Here is a 20566-nt window from a genome sequence, read left to right on the forward strand (position 1 = left end):
AGCTCTATCACTGCTTAACCACTTGCCGACCGCCTCACGACGATATACGTCGGCAGAATGGCACGGGCAGGCAGAATCACGTACCTGTACGTGATCTGCCTCCTGCGGGCGGGGGGTCCTATCGGACCCCCCCCGGTGCCCGAGGCGGTCGGCATTTCTCCACCGGCGATCGGAGGTGAGGGGGAGGCCATCCATTCGTGGCACCCCCCTCGCAATCGCTCCCGGCCAATGGGATCTTTCCTCTGCTGCTGTATAGTAAACAGCAGCAGAGGAAGTGATGTCATCTCTCCTCAGCTCGGTATTATCCGTTCCGACGCCGAGGAGAGAAGACATCAATGTGAGTGCACCAACATACACACATACAGAGGAACATGCCAGGCACACATTACACCCCCGATCACCCCCCGATCACCACCCGATCACCCCCCCCCCGTCACACTGACACCAAGCAGGTTTTTTTTTTTCTGATTACTGCATTGGTGTCAGTTTGTGACAGTTAGTGTGGTAGGGCAGTTAGTGTCAGCCCCCTTTAGGTCTAGGATACCCCCCTAACCCCCCTAATAAAGTTTTAACCCCTTGATCACCCCCCCCATCGCCAGTGTCACTAAGCGATAATTTTTCTGATCGCTGTATTAGTGTCACTGGTGATGTTAGTTAGGGAAGTAAATATATAGTTTCGCCGTCAGCATTTTATAGCGTCAGGGACCCCCATATACTACCTAATAAAGGTTTTAACCCCTTGATTGCCCCCTAGTTAACCCTTTCATCAGTGATCACCGTATAACTGTTACGGGTGACGCTGGTTAGTTAGTTTATTTTTTATAGTGTCAGGGCACCCGCCGGTTATTACCGATTAAAGGTTTAGCCCCCTGATCGCCTGGCAGTGATGTGCGTTGCCCCAAGCAGCGTCAGGTTAGCGCCAGTACCGCTAACACCCACGCACGCAGCATACGCCTCCCTTGGTGGTGCAGTATCTGAACGGATCAATATCTGATCCGATCAGATCTATAAGCGTCCCCAGCAGTTTAGGGTTCCCAAAAATGCAGTGTTAGCGGGATCAGCCCAGATACCTGCTAGCACCTGCGTTTTGCCCCTCCACCCGGCCCAGCCCACCAAGTGCAGTATCAATCGATCACTGTTACTTACAAAACACTAAACGCATAACTGCAGCGTTTGCAGAGTCAGGCCTGATCACTGCAATCGCTAACAGTTTTTTTGGTAGCATATTGGTGAACTGGCAAGCACCAGCCCCAAGCAGCATCAGGTTAGCGCCAGTAGCGCTAACACTCACACACGCACTGTACACCTCCCTTAGTGGTATAGTATCTGAACGGATCAATATCTGATCCAATCAGATCTATACTAGCGTCCCCAGCAGTTTAGGGTTCCCAAAAACACAGTGTTAGCAGGATCAGCCCAGATACCTGCTAGCACCTGCGTTTTGCCCCTCCGCCCGGCCCAGCCCAGCCCAGCCCACCCAAGTGCAGTATCAATCGATCACTGTCACTTACAAAACACTAAACGCATAACTGCAGCATTTGCAGAGTCAGGCCTGATCCCTGCGATCGCTAACAGTTTTTTTGGTAGCGTTTTGGTGAACTGGCAAGCACCAGCGGCCTAGTACACCCCGGTTGTAGTCAAACCAGCACTGCAGTAACACTTGGTGACGTGGCGAGTCCCATGAGTGCAGTTCAAGCTGGTGAGGTGGCAAGCACAAGTAGTGTCCCGCTGCCACCAAGAAGAAGACAAACAGGCCCGTCGTGCCCATAGTGCCCTTCCTGCTGCATTCACCAATCCTAATTGGGAACCCACCGCTTCTGCAGCACCCGTACTTCCCCCATTCACATCTCCAACCAAATGCAGTCGGCTGCATGAGAGGCATTTTCTTTATGTCCTCCCGAGTACCCCTACCCAACGAACCCCCCCAAAAAAGATGTCGTGTCTGCAGCAAGCGCGGATATAGGCGTGACGCCCGTTATTATTGTCCCTCCTGTCCTGACAATCCTGGTCTTTGCATTGGTGAATGTTTTGAACGCTGCCATATACTAGTTGAGTATTAGTGTAGGGTACAGCATTGCACAGACTAGGCACACTTTCACAGGGTCTCTCAAGATGCCATCGCATTTTGAGAGACCCGAACCTGGAACCGATTACAGTTGTAAAAGTTACAGTTACAAAAAAAGTGTAAAAAAAAAAACACAAAAAAATATATGAAATAAAAAAAAAATAGTTGTCGTTTCATTGTTCTCTCTCTCTCTCTATTCTCTCTCTATTGTTCTGCTCTTTTTTACTGTATTCTATTCTGCAATGTTTTATTGTTATTATGTTTTATCATGTTTGCTTTTCAGGTATGCAATTTTTTATACTTTACCGTTGACTGTGTTTTATTGTTAACCATTTTTTTGTCTTCAGGTACGCCATTCACGACTTTGAGTGGTTATACCAGAATGATGCCTGCAGGTTTAGGTATCATCTTGGTATCATTCTTTTCAGCCAGCGGTCAGCTTTCATATAAAAGCAATCTTAGCGGCTAATTAGCCTCTAGACTGCTTTTACAAGCAGTGGGAGGGAATGCCCCCCCCCACCATCTTCCGTGTTTTTCTCTGGCTCTCCTGTCTCAACAGGGAACCTGAGAATGCAGCCGGTGATTCAGCCAGCTGACCATAGAGCTGATCAGAGACCAGAGTGGCTCCAAACATCTCTATGGCCCAAGAAACCGGAAGCTACGAGCATTTCATGACTTAGATTTCGCCGGATGTAAACAGCGCCATTGGGAAATTGGGAAAGCATTTTATCACACCGATCTTGGTGTGGTCAGATGCTTTGAGGGCAGAGGAGAGATCTAGGGTCTAATAGACCCCAATTTTTTCAAAAAAGAGTACCTGTCACTACCTATTACTATCATATAGGATATTTACATTCCCTGGGATAACAATAAAAATGATAAAAAAAAAAAAAATGAAAGGAACAGTTTAAAAATAAGATAAAAAAGAAAAAAAAATAATAAAGAAAAAAAAAAAAAAAAGCACCCCTGTCCCCCCCTGCTCTTGCGCTAATGCGAACGCAAGCATTGGTCTGGCATTAAATGTAAACAGCAATTGCACCATGCATGTGAGGTATTACCATGAAGGTCAGATCAAGGGCAGTAATTTTAGCAGTAGACCTCCTCTGTAAATCTAAAGTGGTAACCTGTAAAGGCTTTTAAAGGCTTTTAAAAATGTATTTATTTTGTTGCCACTGCACATTTGTGCGCAATTTTAAAGCATGTCATGTTTGGCATCCATGTACTCAGACATTTTTTTTCTTGTCTTTCTTCATTTTCAAAAACAAATGAGAGCTGCAAAATACTCACCATGCCTCTCAGCAAATAGCTTGGGGTGTCTACTTTCCAAAATGGGGTCATGGGGGGGGGGTGCCATCTGGGAATTCCATGGCCTCCGAAACTGTGATAGGCAGTGAAGAGTGAAATCAAAAATTTACACCCTTAGAAATCCTGAAGGCGGTGATTGGTTTTTGGGGCCCCTACACAGCTAGGCTCACAAAAAGTCCCACACATGTGGTATCCTCATACTCAGGAGAAGCAGCTAAATGTATTTTGGGGGCAATTCCACATATGCCCATAGCTTGTGTGAGCAATATATCATTTAGTGACAACTTTGTGCAAAAAAAAAAAATGTGTCACTTTCCCGCAACTCGTGTCAAAATATAAAATATTCCATGGACTCAACATGCCTCTCAGCAAATAGCTTGGGGTGTCTACTTTCCAAAATGGGGTCATTTGGGGGGGGGGGTTTGTGCCATCTGGGCATTTTATGGCCTTCAAAGCTGTGATAGGTAGTGAGGAGTGAAATCAAAAATTTACGCCCTTAGAAATCCTGGAGGCAGTGATTGGTTTTCGGGGCCCCGTACGCGGCTAGGCTCCCAAAAAGTCTCACACATTTGGTATCCCCGTACTCAGGAGAAGCAACTGAATGTATTTTGGGGTGCAATTCCACATATGCCCATGGCCTGTGTGAGCAATATATCATTTAATGACAACTTTTTGTACATTTTTTTTTGTCATTATTCAATCACTTGGGACAAAAAAAATAATATTCAATGGGCTCAACATGCCTCTCAGCAATTTCCTTGGGGTGTATACTTTCCAAAATGGGGTAATTTGGGGAGGTTTTGTACTGCCCTGCCATTTTAGCACCTCAAGAAATGACATAGGCAGTCATAAACTAAAAGCTGTGTAAATTCCAGAAAATGTACCCTAGTTTGTAGACGCTATAACTTTTGCGCAAACCAATAAATATACGCTTATCGACATTTTTTTTACCAAAGACATGTGGCCGAATACATTTTGGCCTAAATGTATGACTAAAATTGAGTTTATTGGATTTTTTTTATAACAAAAAGTAGAAAATATCATTTTTTTTCAAAATTTTCAGTCTTTTTCCATTTATAGCGCAAAAAATAAACACCGCAGAGGTGATCAAATACCATCAAAAGAAAGCTCTATTTGTGAGAAGAAAAGGACGCAAATTTTGTTTGGGTACAGCATTGCATGACCGCGCAATTAGCAGTTAAAGCAATGCAGTGCCAAATTGTAAAAAGTGCTCTGGTCAGGAAGGGGGTAAATCCTTCAGGGGCTGAAGTGGTTAACAGACCAGAGATAATGAATAATGATTGGGCACTGGCACTTTATAAGACTGGGGCAGTCCTTAGGATGTTACTTCTGCTGGCTATCATTAAGCCCCTTTAAGAAGAGTTGGTGCACTTTACAACTTGCTTAACAAAACCAGATGCAGTAGATGTAAGCTGTTGCAGAGAAGTGGCCTTTTTAAACAGCTGAAAGGTAGGTGCAGTTCAACAGAGATCATTCCATAGAATCATGGCCTAGAACTAGTATGAATGCAATATCGGTCTGATAGAGATGCTGGGTCAGACTAGGGTGGTTCAACACTTGAAAAGGGTAGTTTGTGTCCTGCGCTCAGCCTCTGTCAGCAGTAATAATCTTGGGCCTATAGCCCTCTTACCAGTCCCAGGATACAGCAGAGAATACACTTGAGGGAAAGGGGGCCCCCCTTAAATCCTCCCTGAGGCTTCCAACGAACAGTGGTGGTAGCAGGTGGCAGTAGCACCTCAACCTCACAGCGGCAATGGTCCAGTGGTGTAGAATGTGTCAACAGCTGTGCTACACCAGGTGTTCTCCACTCAGTCACTGGTCCTGAAACCTCACAGGCCAGACTCCCTGTGAGCAGGAGACAACACACACAGAGGTCTTTTCTGTCTCTCTTGGTGCTCAAAAGCCCCTAGCTTTCCTGGGCAGAACGATAAAAAATCCATCCTTTTCTCCTTCTCAGTCCCATGGTCCATTGGGACCTGTAGTTTCTTTCCCTTGCATAGTACAGCAATTCTTGTCCTTGCAAACTACATCTCACAGGGTGCAGAGTGCAAGTTGTGCCTTGCCCTTCAAATTGATTGGCCAGGAAATGCTGCTAGACAATGGGAGGGGGAAGGAAAAGGGTTTTCACAGACACATGCAGACCACCAGCTTCTTCTGTGCTCTGTCTGAGTGAAGCGGTGGACGGAAAGATAAGAATCTATAGCCAGTGGCACCCAGCTACATTTATTTTGAATGTCTCCTTTTGTTTTCATATATGTCCTGTCAAGAAAAGCCCTTTCCATGGCTTTCTTTTCATACTTTACTGCTGTATCACAGTGGAACAAACTTTACTGAATGTCAATAGTTCTACTTCGAAAGTGTGAACATTAAGTTACTTGGAACAGTATGGGGACAGGAGCCACCAGAAGGTTGGCCACAGATTGCTTTTAGAGAATAATTGGTGGCAGGCTATCTGTTTGTGCTCTTTACCATTGCTGTGGAACTAAAAAAAAACTCACCCCTCTTCCTGAGTCAGCCATAATGTAACTTCAGTGCATGTACACAGAGGATTTTTTTTATTTTCTTTATAGGCACACATACCATACATTCACTATGAAGAAATATTTCTTTGCATGATAAACACTGCTAAGCACTGGCAGTTAGCAATTTACATGGCTGATAATTACTTTAACCATTTATAGCTTTCAAGCTCCTGAGGCTCCAAAAAGTATGATACATTATTGATGAATAAGTAAGCAATTTATTATAATTAGCTTGCCAACTCTGTTGGTAATTTCAGGACCTTGGCTTTACCAGATATCACATTTTACATAGATTGCATTTTAAACAAATAGCATTTAACAAAAAGCAGAAGAAGGAAAGGTTTGTGACAATTTAGAAAATTGAATTGAAGTATACCTAATGATTTAGTACTTGGAAAAAATCAGTCTGCATGTCCCAGTTTTTGATATAGATACTTAAGAGCATTTAATAAAATGTCAATAAAATGACATCTGTTCTGGAATGAGACTAACACCAGTTAATAGTTCATCAATATAAATGATCATCATCAAAGTAATTATCTTCCTCTGCATCCCCAGCAGGTTCTCCTGCTATTGGTTCATGCTCCTCTCTGTGATATTGAGGAAAATCTTCATCATCATCATTATCCCTGTCCTCATCAGGGAATGGATACTGAGGAATAAGTGGCACATTTGTTTCCCCAGCTATATGCTTCTGCTCACCATAGTAAATACTGTGTATATGGGGAAAACAAAAAAATACTAAAGTGCTTAAAGGACGTCTTAGTCTGTTTTGATCCACACGAAGGTAGGTCAGTCGGTGCATTCTATCCATTACTGGACACATCAATGTTATGTTTATAGCTGTAAGAAAGAGACAAATTACTTTTGTTTGCTATTCTTAAACTTTGGACAAAAGAAAGTGACCAGTCGCATAACTAAATATCAATGGCATGCTTCCATCCCGGGTTCATATATAAAAGAAAAAGAGAGGGGCAAGTGGGACTTTAAATGAAGCATGTCAATTGAAAGTATAATAATAATGAATACATGTGAGTAGGTAAAATGATTGGATTTAATTTATAGTCAAGTCCATGATTTTGATGCATACAGTACCAATAAAGTAGTATAGATACAGACATAGTCGCATGAATTGATATATAAGCATATTTAGCAGTAACAATCATTGAAGACTCAGTAGTGTAAAACAAATCAATGGACATACATATATGCAATTCATAACAATTACTTGTAGAAACCTTCGCCACTTTAACCCTTCTCTTCTCTATTCTGCTACTGACAACCTATATGACATAATCTCTCCCCTGTCCTGTCCTGACCTGGCCACTTCTGTCTACAACAGTTCACTCTCATCATCACTAGATGCACTTGCTCCCCTAACCACACGCAGAATTAGGCCCCGACCGTTACAACCCTGGCAAACTGACAACACTAGAAATCTCAAGAGACATTGCCGTGCTCTTGAACGACTGTGGCGTAAAACCAAATGCCTGCAAGATTTCACCCTATATAAATCTGCCCTTCTAAAATACAATTCATGCCTCCATGCTGCCAAACAAGCCTACTTTGTCTCTCTTATTAATTCCTTGTCATCCAGTCCCCGTCGGCTCTTCTCAACCTTTAACTCTCTGCTTCGTCCACCACCCCCTCTACCCACTAACTCACTCACTGCCCAAGAGATTGCCAATCACTTCAAAGACAAGATCAATGCAATTCGTGAGGACATCTCCACTGTGCGTACATCTTCCCCACCCATCATACCTTGCCCAGCAGCACATTCAACCCTCTCCTCTTTTGAATTGGCTACTACGGAAGAGGTTACAAAAATTTTCTCGAATGCCCACCTAACCAATTGTCCCTTGGATCCTGTTCCCTCACAACTACTACGGTCACCCTCTTCTTCTATCCTATGCTCCCTCACCCACATCTTCAATCTCTCCCTTTCTAGTGGCATTTTCCCCTCCCCTCTAAAACATGCACAGATCACTCCCATTCTTAAAAAGCCCTCACTGGACCCTACCGACCTGAACAACTTAAGACCCATCTCATTACTCCCATTCACCTCTAAACTTCTAGAACGCTTAGTCTACAACCGTCTTAGCTCCTACCTCAATGAAAATAACCTTCTTGACCCCTTACAGTCTGGCTTTCGCTCGCAGCACTCCACGGAAACTACCTTACTAAAACTCACTAACGATTTACTAACTGCTAAAACCAACAGCCAGTACTCCATACTCCTACTACTTGACCTCTCTGCGGCCTTTGATACTGTTGACCACCCGCTCCTTCTCAATAAACTACATTCCCTTGGCCTCCGAGATTCTGCTCTATCCTGGTTCTCTGGCTATTTATCACAGCGCTCCTTCAGTGTCACCTACAACTCTGTCTCCTCCTCTCCATTGCCCCTTTCTGTGGGGGTCCCCCAAGGCTTGGTTCTTGGACCCCTTCTCTTCTCTATCTACACCACCTCCCTTGGTCACCTAATAACTGCCCACGGCTTCCAATACCACTTATACGCTGATGACACCCAAATCTATCTGTCTACTCCTCACCTCACTCCTTCAGTCTCCTCTCGCATTACTAACTTACTAACTGACATATCAGCATGGATGTCGCACCACTTCCTTAAACTAAATCTCTCTAAAACTGAGCTATTAATATTCCCCCCCGCCCGTGCCCCCCTCCATGACTTTTCCATCAAAATCAACAATGCAACCATCAGTCCCTCCCCTCACGCCAGGGTACTAGGTGTAATCCTAGACTCCGACTTGTCATTTCAGCCTCAAATCCAATCATTGTCAAAAGTTTGTAGAATTCACCTCCGTAACATCTCTAAAATTCGCCCTTTTTTAACAAATGAAACCACCAAGCTCCTCATTCACTCCCTTGTTATCTCTCGCCTTGACTATTGCAACTCCCTTCTCATTGGCCTACCGCTCCATAGGCTATCCCCTCTTCAGTCTATCATGAATGCTGCTGCCAGACGTATCCACCTTACCAACCGCTCAGTGTCTGCCAACCCTCTACTTCAATCCCTACACTGGCTCCCAATCACCCAGCGAATTAAATTCAAAATTCTAACCACAACATACAAAGCCATTCACAACTCTGCCCCAAGTTACATCACTAATCTTGTCTCCAAATATCACCCAAATCGTCCTCTCCGCTCTTCTCAAGACCTCCTGCTTTCAAGCTCTCTCATCTCCTCCTCCCATGCTCGTCTCCAGGATTTCTCCAGAGCCTCTCCCATCCTCTGGAACTCGCTACCTCCATCTATCCGGCTATCCCCTACTCTTGCTACCTTCAGGCAATCCCTGAAAACTCATCTCTTCAGGAAAGCCTATCACGTCTCCAACTAATCTCCTACCACTTCCACCAGCTCATTCCCCACAGTTACAACCTTTTGTACCACCTGCCCCACCCTATTAGATTGTAAGCTCTTCTGAGCAGGGCCCTCTTAATCCTATTGTATTGTATTGTATTGTATTATAACTGTATTGTCTCCCTTTTATATTGTAAAGCGCTGCGTAAACTGTTGGCGCTATATAAATCCTGAATAATAATAATAATAATAATAACAGAAATACATGAATTAAAATCGCCAATCAAAATCACAAAATCGCATGAAATGAGAAAACTCGATAAAAAATTGATAAATGTCAGGGATATGATTTAGGCTTGATAGGGCATCCTTAGTTTGCGAACCCGACGCGTTTCTTGGCTTCTTGCCAGTCATCAGGGGTGGGATGCATAATTTAACTGAGAAAAACAAAGGAATATCATAAATATTGATACATGTGGAACCTCCAGCCAATAGAGAAAATCGTATCAGAAATGTCCATTGTCTACTTTGAATAGAGAAGCTACTTACAAAATAGCCCAAAAGTCAAGGAGAGTCGCCAGCAATGGGATCTGTTAGGGTGTGAGATATAACCGTCTCAACCGGGGTTGAGGCAGGGCACCGACCATCCTCCCAAAGTGATTGGAGGGTGGGCCAGGAGAAACCACAGCCAACTGATTCCTGAGCCCTCAATATACTGGTCAATGAGTTGTAAATGGGAAAATCTGCAGAAAATTGAAGAAAATGGAATGTGTCAAAGAAAGTAAATCTAGAGTAGAACGTGTTGGATGAATAGAATGACTGAAAAAAATATGTACTAGGTACATCTGAAAGAGTAAATGTGTGAAAAATGAGATGATAAAGGGGAATAGAAATAAAATAGATGCATAAAAATGCACGTGAAAAGAGATAGAAAAAGAAATCCCTAGGAAATGTGTGAAAATAGAGAGTGTCGTGCGCCAGGTAAATGGGTGAGAGGATGGGAATGTGTGTACTGTAAGCAGAAAAAAAAGATATATAAAAAAAAAAAATAAAAATATATATTAATTACCCATGTGTTGAATAGTGGCTGCTTAACAGAGCGGTCCCTTCCTAGCGAAGCACAGTGAGGGAGTGAACCGTCAGTCTGTCGGTCCCAGCTGATATACTCTGGCCCTGGGCGGGTCCCTGCCAGCGTCATGCATGACGTCATTGGCAGCTGAGAGACGAGAGAGCAATCACAGCTGAGAGTAACTCAGTGGATGTCTACTCATCAAAGCTGTAGGCGTCAGATGGAGAAAAAAAAAAAAATCATGGACTTGACTATAAATTAAATCCAATCATTTTACCTACTCACATGTATTCATTATTATTATACTTTCAATTGACATGCTTCATTTAAAGTCCCACTTTCCCCTCTCTTTTTCTTTTATATATGAACCCGGGATGGAAGCATGCCATTGATATTTAGTTATGCGACTGGTCACTTTCTTTTGTCTATATTTATATTTGGGTGGAAGACACCCGCTCCCTCGGTGACCAAGTCGCACCATCATTAATTTTTGTTCATCCTTAGTTCAAATATGTTTTTGTATTTTTATCCCAACTCCGTTACCAATTTTCCAACACAGTAACAGTCCGTGACTATATAATATATTTTTACATGTGTTTCCTTGAGTTTATTGAGAACTATTTTGTACTAATTCCAGGGTTTTTATTCCCTGGAATCCACTTATTGATTTAAATCCAGCATATGGGCTGGGGTGTTTTTGATATTTTGCAGTCTCTATGTCCGGGGTTGCGGTCAGCTCCCTCCCCACCTCCCCTCATTTATTTCAGGGCGGCTGGGGCCCGATCTCAACGCATCGGCGCCATGCATTTTTATTTTTCTCCATCTGACGCCTACAGCTTTGATGAGTAGACATCCACTGAGTTACTCTCAGCTGTGATTGCTCTCTCGTCTCTCAGCTGCCAATGACGTCATGCATGACGCTGGCAGGGACCCGCCCAGGGCCAGAGTATATCAGCTGGGACCGACAGACTGACGGTTCACTCCCTCACTGTGCTTTGCTAGGAAGGGACCGCTCTGTTAAGCAGCCACTATTCAACACATGGGTAATTAATATATATTTTTATTTATTTTTTTTATATATCTTTTTTTTCTGCTTACAGTACACACATTCCCATCCTCTCACCCATTTACCTGGCGCACGACACTCTCTATTTTCACACATTTCCTAGGGATTTCTTTTTCTATCTCTTTTCACGTGCATTTTTATGCATCTATTTTATTTCTATTCCCCTTTATCATCTCATTTTTCACACATTTACTCTTTCAGATGTACCTAGTACATATTTTTTTCAGTCATTCTATTCATCCAACACGTTCTACTCTAGATTTACTTTCTTTGACACATTCCATTTTCTTCAATTTTCTGCAGATTTTCCCATTTACAACTCATTGACCAGTATATTGAGGGCTCAGGAATCAGTTGGCTGTGGTTTCTCCTGGCCCACCCTCCAATCACTTTGGGAGGATGGTCGGTGCCCTGCCTCAACCCCGGTTGAGACGGTTATATCTCACACCCTAACAGATCCCATTGCTGGCGACTCTCCTTGACTTTTGGGCTATTTTGTAAGTAGCTTCTCTATTCAAAGTAGACAATGGACATTTCTGATACGATTTTCTCTATTGGCTGGAGGTTCCACATGTATCAATATTTATGATATTCCTTTGTTTTTCTCAGTTAAATTATGCATCCCACCCCTGATGACTGGCAAGAAGCCAAGAAACGCGTCGGGTTCGCAAACTAAGGATGCCCTATCAAGCCTAAATCATATCCCTGACATTTATCAATTTTTTATCGAGTTTTCTCATTTCATGCGATTTTGTGATTTTGATTGGCGATTTTAATTCATGTATTTCTGTTATGAATTGCATATATGTATGTCCATTGATTTGTTTTACACTACTGAGTCTTCAATGATTGTTACTGCTAAATATGCTTATATATCAATTCATGCGACTATGTCTGTATCTATACTACTTTATTGGTACTGTATGCATCAAAATCATGGACTTGACTATAAATTAAATCCAATCATTTTACCTACTCACATGTATTCATTATTATTATACTTTCAATTGACATGCTTCATTTAAAGTCCCACTTGCCCCTCTCTTTTTCTTTTATATTCTTAAACTTTGTTTAGCCAACTTAGTGTTAAAATAAAATGTGTGTTCTGTGTATGTATATATGTATATGTGTGTGTGTATATATATATATATTATACATACAGTAGCCATGGTACGCTATGCAAATGCCCAGGTGCTCACCCACAAAGAAACTCATATACTGTAAATCCAAAACTGGTTTAGAGGCACTCACAGGTCTTGCAGAGAAGGAGGATCAAAAACTGCAGTGTTTTTATTTTCAATGTTTCGATGAAGCTTAGTCCACCTTTCTAAGTGGGAGGGGGCTTTTAAACAAGGTGGCGAGGGGGAGGGTTCAGAGGAAGGGATAGCCAACAGTGAGTGGAGGTCAGAGGGTACTAATAGAGGCATTAGTGGTAATATAATACCTAAACCTTGGGGGAGTGGGTTGGCAAAATATAATTGCAGCCTCAGAAAAACTAATAAGGAAATAATTTGCACCAGTACAAATCTGAGAGGCATGTTCACAAATCGCAGAAGCCTAGCTAACAAAATAGAATAATTGGAGCTGCTGATACATGAGGAGAATTTTGACTTTGTGGGTACAAAGGGAAGGTAGGAAAGGAGAAGGGGTTTGCCTATATATCAAAAATGATTTGTTAAAGTAGAGGTTCACAAAAAAATGGAATCTCCACTTTTCGGAACCCTTTCCCCCTCCGGTGTCACATTTGGCACCTTTCAGGGGGGTGCAGATACCTGTATAATACAGGTATTTGCACCCACTTCCGGGAATAGACTCCCGCAAGAGTCATGCCCCTTCCCGTCCCCCCCTACTGTCTCCTGGGAAACACACAGGTCCCAGGAGATAGCAGGGACCAGTTAGGATGCGCAGCGCGACTTGCGCATGCGCAGTAGGGAACCGGGAAGTGAAGCCGCAACTCTTCACTTCCTGATTCCCTCACCGAGGATGGTGTCGGCAGCTGCCGATCGAATGATCGGCTTCGGCTGCCAACATCGCTGGACCCTGGGACAGGTAAGTATCCATTTATTAAAAGTCAGCAGCTACAGTATTTGTAGCTGCTGACTTTTAAAAAAAAAAAATTGGGGGGGACTCCCGATTTAATAAAATTGAGGGATGACATTGCAAATATGGAAAGTTGGAGTCCCTGTCGGTGGAGATGCAAAGGGAAGAGACCAGCAGGAAATGAATAGTGGGGGTATGCTACAGGCCCCCTAATCTGAAGGATGAGGAGAAGTTGGACCTTCTATCACAGTTTGAAATGGCAGCGAGGCAGGGCAACATCCTCATAATGGGAGACTTCAACTATTCAGATATTGACTGGATGGAGGGGACAGCTAGCTCTTTAAAGGCCCGTCATTTCTTAAATATCTTACAGGACAATTTCAAGTCCCAATTGGTGAATGCCCTAACTAGAAAGAATGCTTTGCTAGATCTATTAACCACAGATAACACAGATCTGGTTGCAGATGTGGAGATACCTGACAACTTGGGAACCAGCAATTACAGGATAATTATATTTAGCATAAATCATAGGAAAAGAAGGCACAAGGAGTAGTACAATAACACTAAATTTCAAAAGAGCCAACTTTTCTAAACTGCGCTTAATACTACAAGATATTAAATGGGACCAAATCCTAGAAATTTTGAACACTGGGGAAAAATGGGAGTGCTTTAGGAAAATATTAAATAAAGGTATCATTAAGTGTCTTCCAATGGGTAATAAATATAAAAGAGTGAAGGTTAAACCTGGGTGGCTAAACTTTAACATAAAAGACATATTAAAGAGAAAAAAATGGCCTTCAAGAAATATAAGGCTGAGGGGTCAACACAGATTCTAACACTACAAGGAATGCAATAGGAAATGTAAGAATGCAACCAGGGCAGCTAAATCAGGGCAGCTAAAATAGACTACAAAAGGCCTTTTGTAGTCTCGGAGGAGGGTAAAAAAAATCCCAAGAATTTTTAAAAAATATATCAACAGTAAAAATGTGGGGTCGGAGCATATTGGTCCTATAAAGGATAATGATGGGAAGTTGGTTACAAATAAGGAGAAGGCAACTGTACTAAATGCTTTCTTCTCCTCCGTTTTTACACAGGAAAAGGAGGGGTATAGCAACCATGACTGTATTGTTAGCCACAAGCTTACATCATGTGACGTGTTACTAACAGAAACCAGGGTCCAGAAAAGACTAGAAACGCTTAACACAAATAAATCACCAGGACCGGATGGCTTACACGTGAGAACTCAGTCAGGTTTTAGCCAGAGCGCTATTCCTAATTTTTATAGACCGCATACTGACAGGAATGGTACCAGCTTATTGGCGAAGGGCCAACATGGTACCAATATTCAAAAAAGGACAGAAACATATACACAGGAACTACAGACCAGTCAGTCTAACATCAATAGTATGTAAACTATTTTAGGGGATGATAAGGGACAATATCCAAGAATTTGCTGTTGAAAACAGTATCAGTAGTAATCAGCATGGGTTTTATAAAGGTCGTTCTTGGCAAACCAATCTGTTAACATTCTACGAGTTAGTAAGCTAGATAAGGGAAGGCCGGTGGATGTGGTCTATCTGGATTTTGAAAAGCATTCAAAAGACGCTTAAGATCCCATAGACGCTTAAGATCCCATAGACGCTTAATTCACAAATTGAGGTCTGTCGGTATGAACCATAGTATTTGTACATGGATAGAAAACTGGTTACAGGGGCGTGTCCAAACGGTAGTAATAAATAGCAAGTACTCAGAATGGTCTTAAGTGGTAAGCGGCTACCCCAAGGCTCTGTTCTAGGACCAATTCTGTTTAATTTCCTCCTTAATGATATTGAGGTTGGTATAAATAGCTCAGTTTCAGTGTTTGCTGATGACACACAAATAAGTAGGGAAATAACTTCACAACAAGATATAAAAACTTTACCGGGGACCTCAATAAAATAATGGGGTGGGTAACTACATGGCAAATTAGGTTTAATGTTGAAAAATGTAAAGTAATGCACTTAGGGGCTACAAATGTGAATGCCAGTTACTCATTAGAGGGAGAACCTCTGGGAGAAGCCAGGATGGAAAAAGATCTGGGGGTCCAAGTAGATTACAGACTCAGCAATGACCTGAAATGCCAAGCTGCAGCAAGCAAAGCTAGCAGAATATTAGCATTCCTAAAAAAAGGAATTTACTCCACAAATAAATTGATAATCCTGCCACTTTATAAAACTCTGGTTCGGCCACGTCTGGAGTATGCTGTCCAGTTCTGGTCACCAATCCTCAGGAGGAGGAGGTGCGGGAACTGGAAAGAGTCCAGAAAAGGGCAACAAAGTTAATAAGGGGGCTGGAGGACCTCAGTTATGAGGAACAACTACAAGCACTAAAGCATTCTCTCTGGAGAAGAGATGCTTGAGTGGAGGTACGATAATCACAATAATGGTGATTCTGGCATAGGGAATAAACTATTCAGTCTCAGAGAGTGTAAGAAAACACAGGGCCACTTAATGAAACTGGAGGAGAAGTGGTTTAACCTTAAACTACATAGAGTTTTTTTACTGTCACGGCAGTAAGGATGTGGAATTCACTTCCACAATCGGTGGTGTCAGCAGGAAGTATTGATAGTTTAAAAAAACTTTTGGACATGTATTTTAGAGGGCACAATATACAGGGATATGGGAAATGATTATGAACACGCACACCAACATAGGTTGCACTGGATGGATTGGTGTCTTTATTCAACCTTACCAACTACGTAACTATGTTTTTGATTTTCCTCCTCTGCCATACCTGTGAGTGCCTCTAAACCAGTTGGATCATCAAATAAATGCATTTAACAAAGATACTTTTTTAAGTAAAGGGACACTAAATCCCTGAGCAGTTAGTTACTCTATCCATGCACAGCTCTATTTGACCAATATATTATCTATGTTTTCTAAAGAGAAATGTTTTTCTGGCCTCTCTAGGACATTGTGTAGCACTGATTTAAAAGAGGTAGGAGTAACAGAACATGAAAGATTAAAAGAGGCTGATTTACTAAAGGAATTGAGTATATTTACAAAATAAATGATGTGAATATTCACGGTAATTATCCAATCATGTGCAGATAAAATAAGTACAAAGGGATCTGCTTTACACATGATAACAAATATTTTTACTTATGTCTCTATTGCTGTTGAAGAGTTTCCTTAACTTCCTCTCTGTGAAATGTTGCCCCTGGGAATGTGAGCAAGAACAAATCTCTAATTGAGTCCCGACAGCAGTAAAACCCATCAGGGGTTCTACAATTATCAATCTCCCTTGTTTGCTGGCTATTTTTGCTGGCCTGGTCCTTGTGCTTACAAATGAAGAATGGCTTAAAGCTAGCTTTATTTTTTTAACACAATAAAGGATACAGATTAAAAAGAATTAGGAGTTACTTACCTTCAAATTCATTGTCATGCAAATATAGGTGCTCAAGTGATCGAGGGATGTAAAACACATGTTTAAGTTTGTTGTGACCCAGGTTCAGTTCCATGAGTTGCGGAAGGTTGAACGTGTTTATAGCAACGTCCTCAAGCTTGTTCTGTGACATTCGAATTGAACTTAGATTTGGAAGCCTTGTAAAATAATCATCTGGAATTTTTGAAATTGAATTATTCTCTAGGGACAGGTACATTAAAGAAGATGGAAGGTTTGAAGGCATAGAATTGAGTTTGTTGTTACATATATTAAGCTGCATTAGCTTGGTCAGTTTGCTGAGTGTTTTCCCCTTAATGCTGTCAATGCGATTGTTGCAAAGGTCAAGCATAGTGACGTTTACTAAGCCCTGAAGATCTTGTTCCTTTATTCTGTTAATTTTGTTGTTCCCAAGAAAGATTCTTTCAATAGACGTGGAAAAAGGTGATGGGATCTCTTCTAATTCATTGTTGTTCAGGTAGATTTGACGAAGATGAGGGCATTTTGTAAATACGCCATAATCAATCTTTTGTGATTTCAGTCTGTTGTAGCTCAAGTTAATTTCTCTTACATTGGTGGCATTAATGAAGGATTTCATATTAACTGCTTCAATTTCATTGTGCTGAAGGTAAAGCTGCTGAATTCGGGATGGGATCTGGGGAATGGATTTGAGCTTTCTGTTGTCACAATACATGGTGATTATAGATGATGGAGGGCAGTAACATTCCCTAGCACAATCTGTTGTGAACGGAATACTTGAAACATGATAATCTGTAAAACTTGAGAAATGAAAGGGTGGCTGGAACTGAGATTCTGGCTCAGGATCATAATCAGTATCATAATCATATTCTTCATACTGGCAAAGCCCTTGTGTTGCGAGCATCAAAAATAAAACTGAAAACTGAATGAAAGTGTCCATTGTAACCATTCTTTAAACACTGGAATAAAAAAATATATATTACATGCATTTTGGTATTTCCTTTTTAAAGTGAGTATAACATGCTAAAATACAGACAACTAAATAATATAGAAAATTGCCTATTTCTTTTAGAAGTTCACATAATCTCTATATACGGTATTTAACAAACTGTACATGGAAACCTTCTTTTCGACACACATAATATAGAATAAACTTATTTACATAAAATTGATCACTTTTTAATATTCATATGTAAAAAAAAAAAAAAATAGCCTGTAGCCTGCCAAAGTGATTGTGTGATAGCAAGCTATTCTTAAAAATGAACATCAAGAGAACTAAATTAGGTAATATTGGGTATTAAAGCCTATTTGTATTTCAGGCTGTTTTGTATTTAAGCACCTTTCATGACAGTAAATAATGTTGCTCTTTTGGCATCACTTTGCAAAATCATATGCATCCAGCCTTTGAAAACTATTCGATATTCAAAGATGCTTACCAATAAATCTTGTTTCCCAAAAGTTTGCTTTCAGTGAGTGCAAATTAATTGCTTAACTTACTAAAATCTATCAGTTTTATAACCGGATATGCAACGACATAGTGTTTGGCCCTAGCCCCAGAAGCCTATAAACTTTGACTTTAATTTATTACAAGCAGCTGGCATGCACACAAAACCTCTATTAAATGCAGCATTCTTGATTTTCAGAAAATTGTAGCCATCAACCTAAACAAACATTCCCTTGGTTAGCATAACTCCTAATTTGCAGCTGTTTCATACCTGAATAATTGTGCTTCCTTATTGCTTTGAGAGACAAAATGTTTACGGTAAAATTGTCTTTCAATATATATCACCAGATGCTGTAAGGAGCCAGGGTCTAGATTTAAAGATTGCCTTGATGGTTTGAAGAAAAGCAGCTGAAGTTTTCTCCTAGCAAAAGAAATCGTCTTTCAACCAGACGTAACTTAGATGACTTAAATTGAGCCCTTTCATTGTGCAAAGTAACCTCGACCAAAAAAAAGGAATTGCTATGTGATTTTGGCCAAGTTCACTGGGTTTAATCTGTGTCCCTTCTTGAAGGAGTGGCAACCATCCCCAGAGGGAAAATACTTCATACAGCAAAATACTCATGAAATGCACTGTGCTCCATCATTTTATTTGCCAGAATATCTTTCATACTTGGCTCAGGACTCTGACTTTCCTTTTTTTTTATCTGCTAAATCAACAAATACACTTCCAAGATTAGATATGCAGCATTTGAGCTTGAAACAATGTATATAGATTTTTATTTTTTATCAGTGCTTTACTAAACAAGGCTGATTTAAAAGCATAACTAAAGGCACCCGCTAATTTCTATTGCTATTTGTGCCCCCTTTAGGGATCTTCACCCCCTTTATTTGTCCTGTTTACCATTATCCTTGAAAGCGAAAGTAAAAGAAAATCCCAAATTTTGGGTTGAAACCAGAACAGTAATAGAGTGTAAATCTTCCAATGGGGTTGACACCCCAGCATTCCCTCACTTTGGAGGGATTTCCTCTCACTTCTTGTTCTGGCTATGGTACAGGAAGTATAAGAAGATCTCCCCAATGGAACACAGATAGCAAAAAACTGATGGGGTTAGAACCCTCCAAAACTGAAAAAAAAAACCTTGGCTTTAACACTTTCGCTGCCAGAGCCGTTTTTGCATTTTTTTCCTGCATGCTTAAAAAATCATTTTAGGCTTGAAGATTACATAACTGCCCTCCCCCCCCCCCCAAAAAAAAAAAAATATTTTCTGAAAGCAGACACCCTACAGAATAAAATAGTTGTAGTTCCATTTTTCTATGTCACACAAAGGTGTGAATAAAGTGAGTAAAGTGAATTTTATGGCGCACAAACACAATAAATTACCCAATTTTTTAGTAAAATATAAAAGATGAGGCTGCACAGAGTAAAATGTTTTGAGAAGAGTTTTATGTGCTTGGGTGTAACTTAATTTTTTTTTTACAGTTTTACATTTTTTTTTTTTACTTAACTTTTTTCAGCACATAGGGGACAAAAAGTCCCCTATGTGATGACTTTTTGGTGACAGGTTCTCTTTAATGAGACATCCAGGGTCTAAAAGACCCTGAATGTCTCCTCTGTGCTTCACTGAATGCAATGCAGATTGCATTGCATTACATTCTTTCCCGGTTATGCTGGCTGGGGACACCGAGAGGCGAACCCGGAAGTGACGTCAAGCACGCCGCTTTTTGGGTCAGCAACAAGGAGGGGAAGAGAGCAGATGTGTGTTCACACTGCTCCCTCCCCTCTACCCAGCGGCTCCCACTATCTCAGTCCTGGACTCACAAATGGGCAAGCAACTGGGGGTATGTGGAAGCAATTGGGTGTGTGGAAGTCCATCTGACAGGCAGGAGTCTTATGTATATACAGTATATGTTAATGTGTAAACCCCCCCTCCTGCTTTTTTTTATTTTGGCGATGTTTAACTTTGGGAATCTGAAAGTTTCGGGAAGATATTTGAGAGTTTATTAAAAAACCGCATAGAAGGGTTTTTGCTAGAAAACAGTATTTTAAGCAATTGTAGCACACCCCCTAAGGAGCCGCAAGTAAAATGGGATCCCCCACCCTGCTTGCATAAAGATTGGGAATTATGGGATTCCCACTTGAATTCAGAACAATTCCAGGGACCCTTTTTCCTATATTCAGTCTATATACACTCCTCTGCTATCTCCAACACTCACTTGCATGCAGAACTCCACACAGAAGTAATTTGCTGCAGGGGAGTTATGGTGTGGGGTTGTTTTGCAGGGGTTGGGCTTGGCCCCTTAGTTCCAGTGAAG

At 41.3% G+C, this 20566-nt stretch overlaps 1 protein-coding gene across 2 annotated transcripts; it reads right to left on the reverse strand.

Moving 5' to 3' along the window:
- Window positions 1-6108: 6108 nt before the first annotated feature.
- OMD (osteomodulin) lies at window positions 6109-18816 on the reverse strand. Of its 2 annotated transcripts, none has more exons than XM_073592672.1 (3): window positions 18525-18816; window positions 16816-17768; window positions 6109-6756 (listed from the first exon to the last, which is right to left on the reverse strand). In XM_073592672.1, the coding sequence occupies exons 2-3, from the start codon at window positions 17756-17758 to the stop codon at window positions 6422-6424; spliced, it is 1278 nt and encodes a 425-aa protein (XP_073448773.1). In that variant the 5' UTR covers window positions 17759-17768; window positions 18525-18816; the 3' UTR covers window positions 6109-6421. The 2 variants fall into 2 exon arrangements, with proteins under 2 accessions (XP_073448773.1, XP_073448774.1); XM_073592673.1 differs by lacking the exon at window positions 18525-18816 and adding an exon at window positions 18246-18352.
- Between the last annotated feature and the right edge of the window lie 1750 nt (window positions 18817-20566).

The sequence above is a fragment of the Aquarana catesbeiana genome, linkage group LG07, assembly GCF_042186555.1.
Source record: "Aquarana catesbeiana isolate 2022-GZ linkage group LG07, ASM4218655v1, whole genome shotgun sequence".
NCBI classification, from domain to species: Eukaryota; Metazoa; Chordata; class Amphibia; order Anura; family Ranidae; genus Aquarana; species Aquarana catesbeiana.